Source organism: Tenrec ecaudatus, chromosome 4, assembly GCF_050624435.1.
Source record: "Tenrec ecaudatus isolate mTenEca1 chromosome 4, mTenEca1.hap1, whole genome shotgun sequence".
Classification (NCBI taxonomy): Eukaryota; Metazoa; Chordata; class Mammalia; order Afrosoricida; family Tenrecidae; genus Tenrec; species Tenrec ecaudatus.
The window spans coordinates 98,362,791-98,379,891 of record NC_134533.1 but is presented as its reverse complement, the minus strand read 5'-3'; the positions used below and the strand labels follow the sequence as shown (position 1 = coordinate 98,379,891).

At 41.3% G+C, this 17,101-nt stretch overlaps 1 protein-coding gene across 1 annotated transcript in view; it reads left to right on the top strand.

Annotated features, from left to right (window-relative positions):
- Positions 1-7,306, top strand: part of TRPC6 (transient receptor potential cation channel subfamily C member 6) — a 72,051-nt gene extending 64,745 nt beyond the window's left edge. The window contains exons 11-12 of the mRNA XM_075548724.1: positions 5,759-5,834; positions 6,312-7,306. Coding sequence (XP_075404839.1) covers positions 5,759-5,834; positions 6,312-6,463 — 228 coding nt within the window. The 3' untranslated portion in view covers positions 6,464-7,306. The remainder of the gene's footprint in view (positions 1-5,758; positions 5,835-6,311) is intronic.
- Positions 7,307-17,101: the final 9,795 nt, after the last annotated feature.

Genomic DNA, 17,101 nt, shown 5'->3' with positions numbered 1-17,101 from the left:
TAAGAAGAAAAGCCTGGAGATGGACTTCTATTTTTAAAACCGCTCTCTTGCTATGTAATTCACACATCATACAGCGCAACAGTTTGGTCATATTAAAAAGAACTATACAGTCGTCACCACAAACCACTTTAGAGCATTTTCCTCTTTCTGGTCCTCAGTGTTCTTAGCGTCCCATTCATAGCCACTCAGAATTCGATGAAGCATAGTCCTACTCTGAAACACACACGGGTGCCCAGAGTTAGAACCAGCTCAATGAAGACTCGTGTGTTATCTAAAAAATGCAACATATACATTAAATACTATGTAATATATATGTATGTTTTATATTTTTATATAGTACTTATATAATGAGCAACAGTGTCGTAGCCTATATTTCAAACTTCACAAAAAGATATTATTTCAAATTCATGTGTAATATTCCTTTGGATAAATATATTATAACCAACATATGATCATTAAGAAGGAGCCCTGTGGCATAGTGGGTTACATGCTGGGCTGCTGACTATAAGGTCAGCAGTTCAAAACCACCAGCCTTTTCACAGACGACAGGACTTTCTACTCCTGTAAAGAGTTATAGTCTTTGAAACTCCTAGGGGCAGTTCTGCCTTGTCTTACAGGGTTACTATGAGTCAGTATTCACTTGATGGCAATGAGGGTTATGATAGTTAAAATAATCTATTAGTGCCTATTATAGGTTTTTTACTATAAGTAATAGGGCTATGAGTATAATTTTCCAACTATCCACTTATATCCATAGACTAAGATTTTGGAAGTAGACTCTTCTTATCCACAATTTAATGTTGAGTTTTAGATGGTAAATTGAGTTTAGTTATATATCCATCCATAACCTCCTGTGTACATGGTGGGACTTTATCATAAAAAGCACAGCTGGTTCTCATTGTTCAGAGTAGTTGTAGTCTACGATGTTACTGCAAACTTTATTAATACATACCGAACCTTTGCTCTAGGGCAGGGGCTGGCAAACTGTGACTTCTAAGCCATAGACCGTTCTTCCGGTGTGTACATGTGACTCTGAAGTAAAACTGAAAATGAAAATCAAACTATCATAGTTTCACCTATAAAATCTTTAAAGGCTAGTGTTCAAGTAATGGTGATTTGTAAAAATAAATGTATGGTTTTTGAACACTTTTAAAATTGTTGCGAGGGACAGGATTGGCTTGTCTGTCTCAAGTGCTTACTGACCCCTGCTCTAGAGGAAACAGAAGTTTAGGCTCTAGACACATTTTCATCAACCTATCAATATGTAACCTCGTCTTCTGTGCGTTTCTGCTTGAAGACATTTTACTTACTACATAGTGTTGCTTCACTAACGTTGACTTCGTAGCCTGTAGCTTATGTCTGAACAAAGCTCAACTAGCACATGTTACTTCTTTCCCTGTAAGGCATAGATCTGAGTTAAACAGATATACCATAAGTGATGGCTTTAACAAACAGAAAGTTGTTCTTTCTCAGTTTCAGAGGTAGAAATCCAAAGGCCCATTTCTGGCGAAGGAAAAGTCTTTCTCTCCATGTCGACTCACAGTTTAGGAGGAAAGCCCGTGTCTCCTTCCAGCATCTATGGGCTATATGTTCCTCAGATATCTTCACGTGCTGTGTGTCTGAGCATCAATATTCTCCTACCCAGGAAGTTCTCAGCACAAGGACTCAGGGGCCAAAGGATGTTCTCTGCTCCCAGCTTTTCTCTGTTGGTGATATTGAGGGTCCCTCATCTGCTGCCTTCTCGCTCCATATTTCTTGTGAAATAAAAAAGAATGCCGACCACACTCCAAGGAGACTCCACTTACGTCCCTTCAGGGCTGTGACTTAAGTAAGGATGTTGCATTGCACCGTAATCCCCTTACTGGTGGCTGGCTGATTACAGCATATCGCATATGTGGGATGATTCCGTTACTGCATAGCTGTTATTTACATCATTCCATCACTGCCCAAGCACAGAATCATAGCTCCATCAAGTAGCCTCGTACTTAGGGGCAATACAATTTAACACATTGCAGTGTGTCATAGCCCTCTTGCATTTAGGAAATCCAAATTGCACTCCAGGACTATGTTTGGGGGCATTTTAAGCAGAAATGTCAGCAACAAAAAGAACAAAGGTGCACAACAGGTGACATGAAGTGATAGGCAAAATGATCGTCATCTTCAGTTTGAGACTGAAACAAGAAGAATTCGTGTTACCGTATACAACTTCCACTGGAAATGTGCACACAGGGCGCTCAGAATGTTGGCCATTGTGCTTGGCTGAGGAGGCATAATTAAAAACAAAGTCTTCTGCCAAACCATATCAACTCCTCATAAAAGGAGAAGATAAAAAACCGTTTTATTATTGAATCCATGTTAACCCAGAATGTGGTGTACGTCACTGGTCATCTGCAAAACCAGAAAGGCATTTCATCCTTTTGTACGAGAAATCCATGTAACCCATTTCAGCTATGTTCTCAAGATAAACCAATACTGCTGTGGTTAGCTGCCACCTACTTGACCCCACTCCTGCTACTCCACGGGCAACAGACCACAGCCCCACCGGGCCTGCATCAGCCCCATGCTCGGTTGCAGAATAGACCACAGTGATCCACCGAGTTCCACTGGCTAATATTTGGAAGTAGATCAGAATAGACCACAGTGATCCACAGAGTTCCACTGGCTAATTTTTGGAAGTCGATCACCAGTCCTTTTGCCCTAGTCTCTCCTAGTCTGGAAACTCCACTGAAACCCGTTCAGCATCATAGTAACCCTCTCAGGTGGATAATGGCTGCCTATGAGGTGCAATGACCAATTTTGTCACTGAGCCACCACTACACCCAAAAGTAATTACTAGTGAACTAGAGACTCTATATAAATTAGAAAGATGCGATTGGGTTTGGAGCTTGAACTAAATTCTAGCCCCAATCTTAGAAAAATGAGTTCTTATGAGACAGTCCTGCTCGAAGCACACCCTCATGAAAAGATCACTGAAGATGTGGTGAAGAAAACTATCAAAAAGAATGTCATCTGGGGTCTTAAAGGTTCATCTTAAAACAAGAAGCCCTCTACGTGAGGTGACAACAACGTACACATGGAAGGAAGCACACCAGCCTGTGTGATCCAAGGACTACAAATAATAAAATTTAAATCTAAGAGAGGGAATGCTATCAGTGCTAAACTGAGGACACCCAGTGTGCAGAAGGCTCTGAATGACAGTGGAAACCCCAACTCCATTTGCAGGGTCCCACATGGATTGTCTCCAGTGAATCTTCTCTGGCCATAGTCAAGCAATGTGAAGAACCTTGCGCTCAGCCAGAGAGCATTGCAAGCTCAACTATGACAGGTGTCGTTACTATCATAGCTCCCTTCCGACCCATTTTAAAGTTTTCGTATTAAGAAAAGAGAGTGAGGAGGAAACACAGGTGGATTAAGCCTCGTCCGGCATGAATCCCTCTGGCATGGAGCAGAGACGCGAACAGCCTCGGGAGTGCAGAGTGCAGAGGAAAGTGGCTTGTTGCAGAACAAGTCAGGTTAAAATCCAACACCTTATCATTTGTTCTCTCCTTGGATCCATTTTAAGTTTTCAGGTTTTTAGTATTTCCTGCTTTCTTTTCAATTTAAGTTTTTCTCTGGTTATTTTGTTATTGTTGGACTGTTTTGTTTTGTTTTCATGGTGTCTGTTTTCCAGTATATGAAATTTAGGATAGATAAGTCTATAGAGACAATAACTGGATTGATGGCTTATGAGGAGGATGGGAGGGGCAGTTGGAGGGAAACAGGGAGCTAATAACAATGAGCACAAGTAGGAAGAAAATGTTCTAGAACTGACTGTGGTGCTGATTGTACAACTCTTTTTAATATGACCAAATGAAGTGTAAGATACGTGAGTTATAAGTTAACAAAATCATTCTTAAAAATTCACAAGCCCTCAATTAGAGGACTTGGCAGAACCATTTTTCACATGTAGTTCATCTTGAGTTACCTGGTAAGTTGGATAGCCACATGGTCTTCCTTCTTGTTTTTATTCAAGGGGGAAAATTCTTCATATTTTTTTTCTCCCAGAAGTAAGTTTGTAGCTTGTTGTGGCTATTAGATGCCATCCAGGTGGGTCCAATCCATACCTTTACACAACAGGATGACACACTGCCCTGTATTGCACCAGCCTCACAATTGTCCCTATGCATGAGCCCCTGAGAACCAGAAAACGGGGAGATTTAGGTGCATCTACCTTGATTGAGAATATTCCAAAGAGATGGCTTCCAGTTCTGTGAGGAATCATTCCTGGGAGGTAAAATTGGCCGGTCGCTTATTTAACCTTTAAAAGGATGTGTTTGCCTTTCAAAAAGGAAGATCAAAAAGCGAGAGGGTTTCCAAATGTAAGCACTCTTAAGTAAAGAGAGAGTAGGTTATCGCTTCTCGCCCTTTGGCTAAGATCAAGTGTGAAGAGAGAGTAGGTCAAGTCTCTTCCCTTTTGTTCAACAGGGAAAATTAAGTATCTCCATATTTCTTCCTTCTACTTTTATATCTGCTCTTACAGCATGTCTGATTGTAAAAAGCAATATGAGCATTGATTTGGGGTGATAAACTAAAATTTACTGCTTAGTGGGGGATGAGTTTGGTTTCTAACTGCAAGGTCAGCAGTTCAAAATGACCAGCTGCTCTGTGGGAGAAAAACGAGGCTCTCTACTCCTGTAACGATTTACAGGCTCAGAGGGCCATAAGGACAGTTCTGCCTTGTCCTACAGGGTCGCTATGAATAAGAACTGACGTGAGAGCAGTCGGTGAGTGAATTTTGCATATGCAAAATCGGTGAATACTAAGAAATGCCTATATATAGTAAAACTCACACATAGGTGAAGACATTGTATTAATTTCAAGCTAGGTATTTCCAAGTTATTAACAAGTTTAAGAGCAAAACTTGGTCTGGACCTAGATGAGGAGAAGATGAAAAATGTGCGCATTGGACTGCTTTCTGAACCCTGCCAGCAGTGGCACCTGTCTTCTGTGCCTTACTGAAAGGCCTGTCCAAGGGTCGTGGATATTGTTCAAAAGGTCGTGGGTATTGTTCTTCCACTTTGCAAATAAAGTATATGTGATGGATGTAAAAATGGGATGTTTTCTATAAACTGGTTCTTTTTCTCAGGCATTAGCAAAGAATTAAAGGCATTGGCCCAGGTGATGTGAAAAATAAAATTTGTGGACGTTATACATGAGCTAAATTGTCTTAATCTTTGATAGTCCTCACGGCCACCGAGCTTACCAATGGGAGGATGAATCAAACCTGCTCCAAATGAGAAACTTGTCATGTGTTAATTTTTTTCAGAGAGCAAGAGTTAAAATGACTTCCCTGGGGAAAGAGCTAAACAACAATTAGCTCATAAGGCCATTTACAAGAAACACAACTTTACGCAGAACAGAAATTTAAGCAAGCTTTCCTTATCAGTAGGAGCTACTAATAGTTATTAGCATTATTTAACAGCATTCCCCCAACCAACATAAGCCAGTTTAGCATTCCATGACCAACTTTCCCAAGACAAAAAAAATGAAAAGTGATTAATTAATCAAAGCATAAGGCAAGATGCTTGTTCCTCTAAGCTTTAAAGGGGGATTTTAATTGTGTAAAATCAACCCCTTTACATTTTCCAGTTCGGTGTACTCCTGTTTTGGAAGCAATTTCATAATCAATAAACCTTGTTTGCTCTCATTGACTCATTGATCTTTTTTTCCACCCAACACATGGAAGTAAAACTGAGATGGACTTCTCCTTTCTCTCTAGAAAATAATGAAGCGGCTCATTAAGAGATATGTACTGAAAGCCCAGGTGGATAAGGAGAGCGATGAAGTGAATGAAGGTGAGTTGAATCCAGGGACAAGCGAGTGAGCCTGTGAGGGAGAGCCAGATTCTCAGGCTCCACACAGAGCTGAAGGACATCTAGAGAGATGGGCCGGGAAAGGGGAGGGAAGAAAGGATGACATCGCTAATCCCGGAGTTGAGGGTGGCCTTCACTTGCTAGATAAATAACAATTGTTTGGGCAGGATGAAGATGCAGTTGAGGAGACAAGGGACTAACAGCCCCACAACTTTCTCCACTGACCCTCCCTTTCCAGTACTTGGGGAGGGCTTCTGTTATAATTTAGTGATAAGATTTTCATTCCCTGCTATAGCTCATTGAGAAAGTAGAAAACTACTTCTTTAGGAAGCTATGTCCATTGAGAAATTTCCAAATACCGATATGTGCGCATGGAGGGCTATTTTCAACCTATCCCAGCATTACTCGTTTCTATGCATTATGTATTTATAACTGTCTTATTGCTCTTATTTTTTAAAGGAGAACTGAAGGAAATTAAACAAGATATCTCAAGCCTACGCTATGAACTCCTTGAAGAAAAATCTCAGAATACAGAAGACTTAGCAGAACTTATTAGGAAACTTGGGGAGAAACTCTCAGTGGAACCAAATCAAGAAGACAGCAATAGATAATGAATGCGAAGACTTCCTTAGACATCCATATTTATTTGTCCACATAAGGCCACATTATTTTCTGTTTTACTTTTTTAAGTGCCAGTGTGCTCTCCTTTTCATAAAGATACCGTGGGTCATCCTATCACAGTGAACTGAGGTCTTTTGCGGGTGAATTTCAATGTCCAGGTGAAAGTTTGCAGATTGTGATGAGAATTATCACCGCCTGTTGGTGCTTGTTTGCTAAAGTGCTTTCTCCATGTAACTACTTGACGGTGGCATTGCGCGGTAGGCAAGGGCTGAGAAGCTTCTCGGTGGGTAGAAAGCGGACCTAACGTCTCCACGCGGCACTTCTCCTGGAGGAGATGCCACCCACTTCCATTCTTGTTCAAAGGGTTTGAGGCTGGTGACTTCCGGTCCTGAAATCTGGCCAAAAAACACTCTAAAGCTATTCAGAAAACTTTGTTTAATCATCAGCTCTCCTGCTTATCTCTCCAAATAATAGTATTAAAATATATACAAAAATGGGCTTACATCTTTCCTGTTTTCTGAACATAACAGTGTTTCCTCCACTTAACCTCAGACAATGGTCCAGTTGTGGGTGTGTGTACATGTGCAATAAATGTTTGTCTGAAATGTTTTCAGCTAATGGGGACACATGTAAGCTCTTGGTTAAAATGTTCAATTGTGACTACAAAATTACTGAACAAAATATGAGCCTTTTCTTGGAGAAGTATCAAAATCACACACACACACACAATGGATTATTTTGGTCCAGTCATGGAACGATGTTGTGTCATCTGGCTGTTGGAAGGTGCATTTTCACACGGGGCTATTGGATGGCGAAGGGAAGAGTAAAAGCTTAGGAACTTGCAATAATTTTCTGTCTCATGTTTTAACTCCCTCCCAAATATGAATAAATTACAGTTTGTATTCATGAGCCAAGAAGGTGTTATTACTTTCTAATGATGTTAGGAAATAGCTGCAAATTCTAAACGTGAGTAAGTAAGGTGTATGTGTTCAAGTGCCTAACGATGATCGGCATTTCAATGATGTTGGGCATTCTCTGGAAGTGCTTCTGTAGATTCCATAAAAGGAGGCTTTGCATGCAGTTTTAAAACTGCATCTTAAAGATAAAAGAAAATCATAGGAAATCTGTGTAGCCCCAATCTTAACTTGGTTTGAATCGAATAACTTTATATATCCAGATCAGAAAATGTGACTGAAAATTTTTATTCAGCAATTTTGTACTTGTGGGTGTTGCTTTTTGGGAAGTTACTTAGTGGTACAGAAAATATCTGTTTTCAAATGTTTTGTGACAATATCTGAATCAGAACTTGTAAAAATCAGCCTCACATCAAATGTACGTTCATAAAATTAAAATAACCGAACATCCACACAGTGTGTGTTCTGCGCCATGTAAGAACTGTACCTTTGTGTCAAGGACTGGTCTGTGATAGCACATAGACCCAACCCAGAAGACTCTAGAAGAGAAATTTAGGTCCTTGGGTGGCCTTTAGGTTGGATTGACTTGTCAAGTGATGAAGTTTCAGGAGATGCCAAGGCATGACTCTGAGTTCCTCAGTAAATGGTACTGCCCTGTAAGTGATGCCCGTCCCTGTTAGCACTCAGAATGCCTCAAAGACACTGAATTCCTCTTAAAGTTCAGCAGGGACATCTCCTAATCTCACTTGAAACTGGAGGGGGAAAATTTTCAATTCCAACAGACGCTTAATAAAGACATCCTGTTAAGTATATCTACTTTCATATGATGACAGTCTCAAGATTGTTGGATTGAAAACCTGTATTAATGTCACAGCTTAACATTTCGAGTAAGGGGTTTCATAAGATGAGATATACGTATCCACATCACTCTCTTCATCATATTTCTCCTTTTAGATTTGAGGTTGATGCTTCCTGGAGGTTTAAATATTAAGAGAAAGCGAGCGGGAGAGCTTGACGGTTTTACCGACCACACAGCTGCTGCAGACGTCCTGTCTTGCCCACTCCTCACTGCAGACCCACCGCCAATGAGTGACGTGTTTCCAGCTCTGTACATCAATGCCGCATCTTGTTCTTTGCTGCCCTTATTACTTTGAAACCGAGAAACTATACAAATTAAAATTGATTTTACTAGGCATAAAAAAACCCAAATTACAGCATCTACTATAATTAGCTAAAACAATTTCCAGAGATGAAGAGGGACAGAAAATGAGTATCAGGGGATTTAATACAACTATCAGAAATGTTTTCTGAATACCTGCCCTGTGCCTGGCGCCAGGAGATGAACTCTCCCTGCGTTATCTAAATTAATCTGATTTAATTCTTACAGAAACTACACGATGCAGGTACTATAACTATCTTTGTTTTTGAAGTGAGAAAACTCTGGCTTTTGGAGGATAAGTAAATTACAAAAAGTGTCAGATATAGATATGAAACCCATTCCTGTCCCACTACAAAGGTCTCACCTTACCTTTGGTTTTGATTAACCATATTTCATTGTAATTATCTTGTTCTGTAGTCATGTTTAATTTCAGGTGGGACAAGATGAACTGCCTGTCTTACATTTGTCTTACATACTATGTGCAGAAAGATATGCTAACATTAATCAAGAAAGGCTAGGGGTAAAGAAGAGAGTTAACTACAAGAGGCCTGCAAGTCTGAGAGGAGGAGGAGGAGGAGGAGGAGGAGGAGGAGGAGGAGAAGGAGGAGGAGAAAGAGATAAAGATGTGTACTTAGAATTGTGAACAGTGTAAGGATGGCCAAGTGCTGGGCATGAGTATGCTGTACTCTGGAGGCTCTTCAGATAGAAGCAATTAGCTCAAAGGCTGTGGCACAATGAAGAAGAGAGATTCACCCAGAAGCCAATTATTTTGACGTATCAGGGCAGCCTTTCCTGACTTCAATGAAATGGATGGACACAGTGGCTCTAGCAATGAGGACTGACTTAACAATTGTGAGGCTGGCCCAAGACTGGGCAGGGCTTCCTTCTATTACACTTAAGGTTGCTACGAGTCAGCTGAACTCAATGGCACCCAACAGCAGCTCCCTACCTCCTAGCATGATCACACTTGCAGAGATGTGAATTCTAGAAATCAAACACTCAATTAAAATGTGAATCTACTAGTGTTTTCCAACCAGACAGTTTGTACCAAGCAGTTCCCTAATGCAATCATGGTCAGGACCAATTTCTAACTGCATGCCAAAGAGGAGACCAGCCACAGATGGTGTTTCTCCAAAAAAAACTTCTACCATAGCCCACATCAATTCCGATTTTAAGAAGCAATATGGTATCCATCTCGACTCTGAAGCCTTCTTTCATCCCTGTGTGCCCAGCAGGGACTATGAGAACTAGGCAGGTCAGCTCTGTTGGCTGGGATTTCACTTTGCTGTGCAGAGCACAGGCTGAATCCATGGTGGGGCAGAAACAAATAGGAAATTCTGATGCAGACTTCTGTTTTGTATCAGGAGCCCTGGTTGTACTCAATGCTGCTTCCAGGTAAGTCAAACTCTGTGTGTAATGAACTGGATGAAGGTTGAAATGTCAGGTGACGGTTGCAGTGTTGACACATGGTCTGAGTCCTTACTTGTGTATGTGAAGACCGAGGGGAGAAGAACACCACAACTCCTTGAAAGGTAGGTGCCTCCCCCTTTCTTGCGTTGTTCGAAGTGTCACTGACTTGTCTCCTTTATTCTGTGTGTAGCCAGGACGGTAGCTATTCCCACATGCTGCACTGTTAGAGGACTTCCTCAGGATGGAATTCATGATGACACCTATTCACGAATCTGAAAAAGGTCATGCAGACTAGATCATTCTAGAGATTTTTATACAACTGAAGCAGTAGATTGAAATACTGGTCAAGTATATGATAGGGATTTTAATATGAGTGCCATTTGCTGGAAAATTAGCTCACATAATATTAACGTATCATAGAAATTTGCTTCATATTTTTCTAATTTTCATGGAAATTATGTATAAAGTAGCTTATTTGGTGATTATTCCTATTCTGAGATTGTATATTCATAGTACACATAATATTCATATTCCTAAGTACAATATTACCTGGAAACAAAAGCAAGGAGAAATTTTTATCTTTTCTAATGCCCATTCTGAAAATCACAAAGCTTTTTCAATTTGTCCATTAATAAACTTTAGGAACAGCCTGTAAAGGGTAATTGAATAGGTCTGTCCTTAGGGAAATTCACGGAACAATATTAAAAATTTTTTCTGAATCATGAGAGAAAATCTTGATAATGACATTTATTAAGTGTATCTTGAACTTGACCACCCTATGTTCTATACTGATTATGTATTGCCTATGAAAATAGACTCTCATATTATCATGAGAACAATTTCTTCAGATTTGTTCAAAAGAACATTTACTTATTATCATATTTTGAGCCAAAAGAACCACGGCATTGCTTTGCTTCTGCCTTGACCTTTTCAATATTCTGTGATCCCACCGACTGACATTTACTCTTAACTTTCTTCAGAAAGTGCGTTGTCCCTGAGAATCTTTGAGAAAGGTCAAATTTTACCATGTTTTTTTGCATTCCCAAAAATGTTAACATGTTGTCGTATTGTTGCTCGTATTTGTTAATATGTAGAAAGATACTTCCACACATAAACTGCCATGATATGTGTGTATATAATTATGTTGTATATTCTAATACAAAAATACATGATATATGATCAAAGACAACTGTAAAGCATAGTTATGATCCTGTTTGTGGACGGGGAGGATGCGCGCGCACACACACACACACACACCTCATATCTTTTCATTTCTTTTTCCCCTCTTAACAGCTTGTCTCTTTTTCAGATTCCTCTATGTTATCTACATCTTCTCCAAGTCCTCCTTAGCCTCCTTGTTCAAAGTGCATGTCTGGAACTTGAGCACGTAGGCTTGACTCCTGACGCTGCAGTGACTGGTTTGTGAGGTCTTTGCCATGTTTCTAGACCTCATTATCTCATTATCCCAACTCTACCGATGAAAACCCAAAGCTGACGTCGCCCGCCCCGTGGACGTTTGATGACAGCAAAAGGAACCACGGTGTGTCAGGCACTCACAAAGGGCTCAGTTATTAAGCACTCAGCTGCTGACTGAAAGGCTGGCATCTACTGGGCAATCTGCTGTAATACGGGTCTGCAGTCTTGGAAACCAGAGCAGCAGTAAGTCGCTTTGCCTTGGGCTGCGATCCACGTGGTCAGCTGTTCAAAACCACCAGCGGATCCTTGGGAGAAAGATGGGGCGTTCTATGCTCATAACCAATTACAGTCACTCACAGGGGCACTTCTACACTGTCCTACAGACTCACAATATGCCGGCATAGATCCAATGGCAGCGAATTTTTTTTTAATAGAGTCACGTCTGAGATCTCACTTGAGATAAGGACTCACTTGAGATAAAGCAGGACTGGGAGACAATGACTGGTGTTTACAATGGAAACAACACTTTGACCCTCTTGCTACATAGTTGCCATCTATAAAAGAGATGATTTATACTCGAATGCCATTTTGGAAAATTTCACAGTTCTATCACTTTTAAGCAAAATTATTTTGCATCTCTTTATAATAACTCGTGAGGTGGTTTAGGGCAGGTTTAGATCCCATTCACAGCACTTTTGACTTAGAACCTACGATGTCCATTGTCAGGGTAGACCAACCCCTAACACATCATCACGGGTCCATTAGGTGCAATTATACAGCGATAATAAGTAAAGATTACAGTAAAGTCGTAGAGAACATGAAAGATAGAAGAGAGATTGAAATAATGGAGTCAGACACATTTCATGGTAGCATGCTCACCTCAGCCTCACTTGTTGGTCCACATGGAGAAAGAGATCTTTATTGCTAACCAGGGCTTTTATAGTCTCTGGGGAGGTGCAAACCCCCTAATTACAGGTGAGGACATATATCACAGGAAAGGGTTGTACTACAGGGTAATACAATAATGGGAGGGGGTGATCTAGGGGTATCCACACAATAGGAAGAAGAGGGATTGGGGTATACATGTGACAAGATGGGCGGACCCTAGATTCATGATGGCGGCCTAACTTTGGATATCACTGAGCTGGTTTGACCTGTTCTCTGGCTCACTATAGAAACCATTATCAGTAGGGTGTAAACCCACCCTACAGGAACCAAGCAGATGATTGCAAGCCTTTAGGGAGAAGTAGCCCATTGTCCTTAATAGCAGAGAGTGGGCCTTACTTGTGGTGGGACCAGATAGTAGTCTGGCAACTGACTGCCTTCAGGAAGGTAACTTACAATCATTTCTCATTAGCTGCAAGCAGTGCCCTAGTTTAACATATTTGGGGGAGACGACTTGGGAGAAATCTTTCTGTTTTCCACAGTCCATTGCAATATGCTGGATGCGATTGGAAATCACAGAATTAGAACCAGAATTTCAGTAGTTTGTTTCTTAACAGACTTAATCAATACAAGTTGGTCCTGTCAGCATTTTAAAATGTAATTATCCTAGATAGCTCTAAGGATCCCTGGGGGGTGACAGCGGGTAAGCTTTGAACTGTTCACTGCAGGGTTGGCAATCCAAACCAACCAACCACTCCTCAGGGCCAAGATGAGTCTAGCAGCCCCTCCCACAAAGATGAACCACAGGGAGTCTATGAGCAGGAATGGATCTCAGGCCAGTGTGTTGTTTAGACAGCTAGGCAGAGGTTGAGAAAAGTCCTTCGAGGTCTATAGAATAGAACGTCAAACTTGGACTGATTTGTGTTAAGTTTAATTTATCAGCTACTTTTATGGTTTTGTCCTTTTCAGTGCCAGAAGGCCCAGTAGACCAGTTAGGCCCGGACTTCGCTTGCTTACTCATCCACAGTGAACCATTCCACATGTTTTTCACCACATTATGGTAAAGAAAGCACGATAATCTCTGCTTGCATCACTTACTGACTAAACTGCCCCAGAGAGGATATACCAGGCCCATATATGAACATCTTAACATTAGTCCGACATTGGGCGCTTTCTAATTGATGGACATCTTTCTTTTAAAGAAGACAACTCATTTCATTTTACTCATGCTTTGTTTCATAGAACACTATCTTGTAGCTTAAACAGTATGCGTCGTTGTTAGTTGCCAGTACGTTGATTCTGACTCATAGCGACCCCCAAGGTGTGCAGTGGAGAATTGCATTCTGTTCTCAAAGCTAAGAGCTTTTGGAACGAATCATCATCAGGCTTCACTTCAGTGTGGGTGGGCTTGAATTTGGCTATTCATCCATCACTTAACCATCTGTGCTACCCACGGATCCCTAAAAGTCTTATCAAAAACAAAATGGCAACATATGTACAAATGTGCTTGATACAATTGATGTATATGGATTGTCATAAGAGCTGTAAGAACCCCCCAAAAATGATTTATTAACATTTTTTAAAACAAACTAGCTGCCATGGAGTCAATTACAACGCAAAGTGACCCTTTATAGGGCTGTCAAGGCTTCATAAAACTTTATGGGAGCAGATGGCCTGCACGTTCTCCCTTGGAGCAGCTGCTGGGTTTGAACCACAGTCCTTGTGGTTAGCACAGTGACACCAGGGCTCCTGGCTTCTAGCGCTTAGAAAGCAGTAGTGATACATTAATCACATGCCAGGTTTTTCCATTAAGTCAATTATAAGCTTAGTCATTTGACTTCCCTCCCAGACCTGGGTCAGCTGGCTCGTGATGCAGTCGGAGGATTGCATCATTAGTTCATTCAGAATTCAGCCTCCATAATGATCAGGATGCAAACAGCCCGTCTCATTTGTTGCTTCTTTCTATCCATTCTGAGATTTAATTACCTTTCTTCCCAAAAATTGTAACACAGTTAAATCCGCCCCTGAAGAATGTTGAAGTTTTTTTCCTCTTAAACCTTTGACATCTGGCTGGTGTTTTAAGATATCTGAGAGACTTTAAGAAAGACACCTTACTGGGAGGAGCAGGTAAGCCCTTCTCTGACCTTTTCAATGCTTGTCTCTCAAGACAATTTAGAAGTCGTAACATTTTTTCCTGTGGTCGGTAACAGCATTTACTGTATCACGGGATTAGCTTGCTGTCTTCGAGTCAGTGTGGACTCTCAGGGATCCCCTGGGGTTTTTGAGACTGTGTCTGTTTACTGGAGTAGAATGCCCATTCTCCCATGGTGGTTTAGAACTGCCAACCATGCGGTTTAGGAGTCCCATGCATAACCACTACACAGCTGTTTTAAATGGATAAATAAAAGTAAACATTTTCTTCTAAGCATTCAGGATGGATGTTGTAGCATAACAAATGTTCACAACCATTCACTAAAGCTCAGAGAATCTATGTATTACCCATTACCTATCTGCAGCCAACTCTGTAATCCTGGGAGATAATCTACCTCACCTTCTTCAGCGTCCCACATGTCTACACACAACCTTTTGATATTTTAAACAATGTCCTGAGGTTTGCAGATATCCTCATAGCCAATGCATTTTCAGATACTGACAATAGCACATATTCTAAGTGTTTTGACCTACGTCCTGGAAGTAGAATAGCTAATGCCTCTTTTGTTCCCTGTGCATCTTCATACCTAGCCAAGATGCTGGGACTTTGTGAATACTCAGTAATGGGGTGGGGCTATTCAACTATCTCTTTAAAATATAATAACTATTGTTAAGACACAGCTCCTACCTTTAAAGGGTTGGTAGTTGAACAGAGGAGTCAGATGTGCAGTTGATTAATGCCATGAAAGCCCCGACCTAAGTATTTTGGGACAGGGAGGTTACCCTGCAGGTCCATGAAGGCTTCCAGTCCTACGAAACATGCCTTTGGGGGAGCGTGCATGTAGACTGCAACAGTGAGACCGCCATCACTTGGGGCCACGGTTGCCATGTACTCTTTGGCATTCTGCTTCCCTTCTTTCTTCCTATTCCTGTAGGGAGTTCCAGGAGACCATTGAATGAGAATTTTTGTACAAATATTTCGGGGAAAATATATTGCTCCCAGAGTAGAAAAAAACAGGTGGGGGGAAATGGAAGGGAAGGAGAACCACCTATGTAAATATGTAATTTAGGCAAAAGTTCTGCTATGCAGAGGGATTCTGAAGTTTTGTCATTGAGCCGAGCTCTCACGCCTCATAGTAATCTGTCCTTGACTGAGGGCTGCCCTCAAAGAAAACAATGTGGCCCTTCTGTGGGGGACTGTCCAACTATCTTACATGTGGGTTTGGGGTCTCCAATTTGTTTACACTCCTTTCCATCAATTTTCTTGCTTGTTTTTGAACTTCTGATATCTATGTCCATGGACTCCTCATGATCACACAGGCTGGTGTGCTTCTTCCATAGAGGCTTTGTTGCTTCCCTGTTAGATGGCTGCTTGATTAACTACAAGACTTTTAGACCCCAGAAGCTATATCTTTTAATAGTTGACCATAATCAGCTTTCATCACTATATTTGCTTATTCACCCATTTTGAATAACTTGACTGTTTTTAAAAGACATTCAAACACAGTTCATTGCTTTTTGTGTTTCTTTTGAGAGAAAAAAAAATATCACAAGGCAAAAATATCTCTCAGGGTCCTTTACTGACCTGCTCCAGCTCATGTAAGCAACCTAATATGCTGTTGAAAAAACGTATTCCAGGTCTTACAACTCAGCATTCTGATCTAGTGAAGAATGCATTGATCCAACTTTGGAGAATGACAGAGTAGCTCAACCCCACTCCTATAAGTATGTAACCCATGGGATCTGAGAAAGAGCACTGTCTTATTTATCGAGCACTGCTATGTCAGAGATAGCACCGTGGGTGGCTTTCAGCAACAGAACATGATTTTCTCACAGTGTGGGAGGCTAGTAGGCCAAATTCCTGGGGATATTTGTCATGGTCTGTTTCAGACTCTAGTATTGTGTCTCTCACTGTCATCAAGTTGACTGAGACTGCTGGCAGACTCATAGGGGAGTGTAGACCTGTCCCTGTGGGTTTCCAAGGCTATACACCTTTACAGGAGTAGAAAGCCTCATTTTTCTCCCTCTGAGCAGCTGGGGGTTTCAACTGACCTTGCGGTTCGCAGCCCAGAGTGTGACCACTGTGCCCTCAGGCTTGTTTCTCCTAATTAGTAGCCAGTCCTTGGAGTACCTGAGCATAGACACCCATCTGCAGCGATCACTGCAGATGAGACCATTGTTCTAGGTAGGGTTTCCCGTAGCTTCTTTTTGGACATACATTACCAGAGCTTTCTTCCTAGTGCATCTTAGGCTGTAGGCGCCATGGAAACCTGTTGAGTCTCATCGCAACCAGCAAGTCTCCAATGACAGAGCGGTAGCTGAGCATGAGCTGTTCTGACTGGGAATTGAGCCCAAGTCTCCCACGTGGAAGTCAGGAATTCTCCCTCTGAACCACCATGGCCTCCATAAATTCTACATAATAGTTGCTCTCAAGTCACTTCGGACTCAGTTTTCAATATGGTGGTCATAAAAGGTCTTGTGAGAAAAAGAACTTGAAGTAGGAAAGATAAGAAACAGTGGGACCCAGCTCACTTCCAGATGGGTCCTAAGGGCTGGTTGTGTAATCGCAGAGAAGAAATTAAGACACAGACAAAAGTTTTGGGGATGCTCACCTCCGCCATGGCATCAGGAACCAGGTCTGAACAGGAGAGAGAGAACGTATTCTTACATAAATTTATATAGTCTCAGGCATG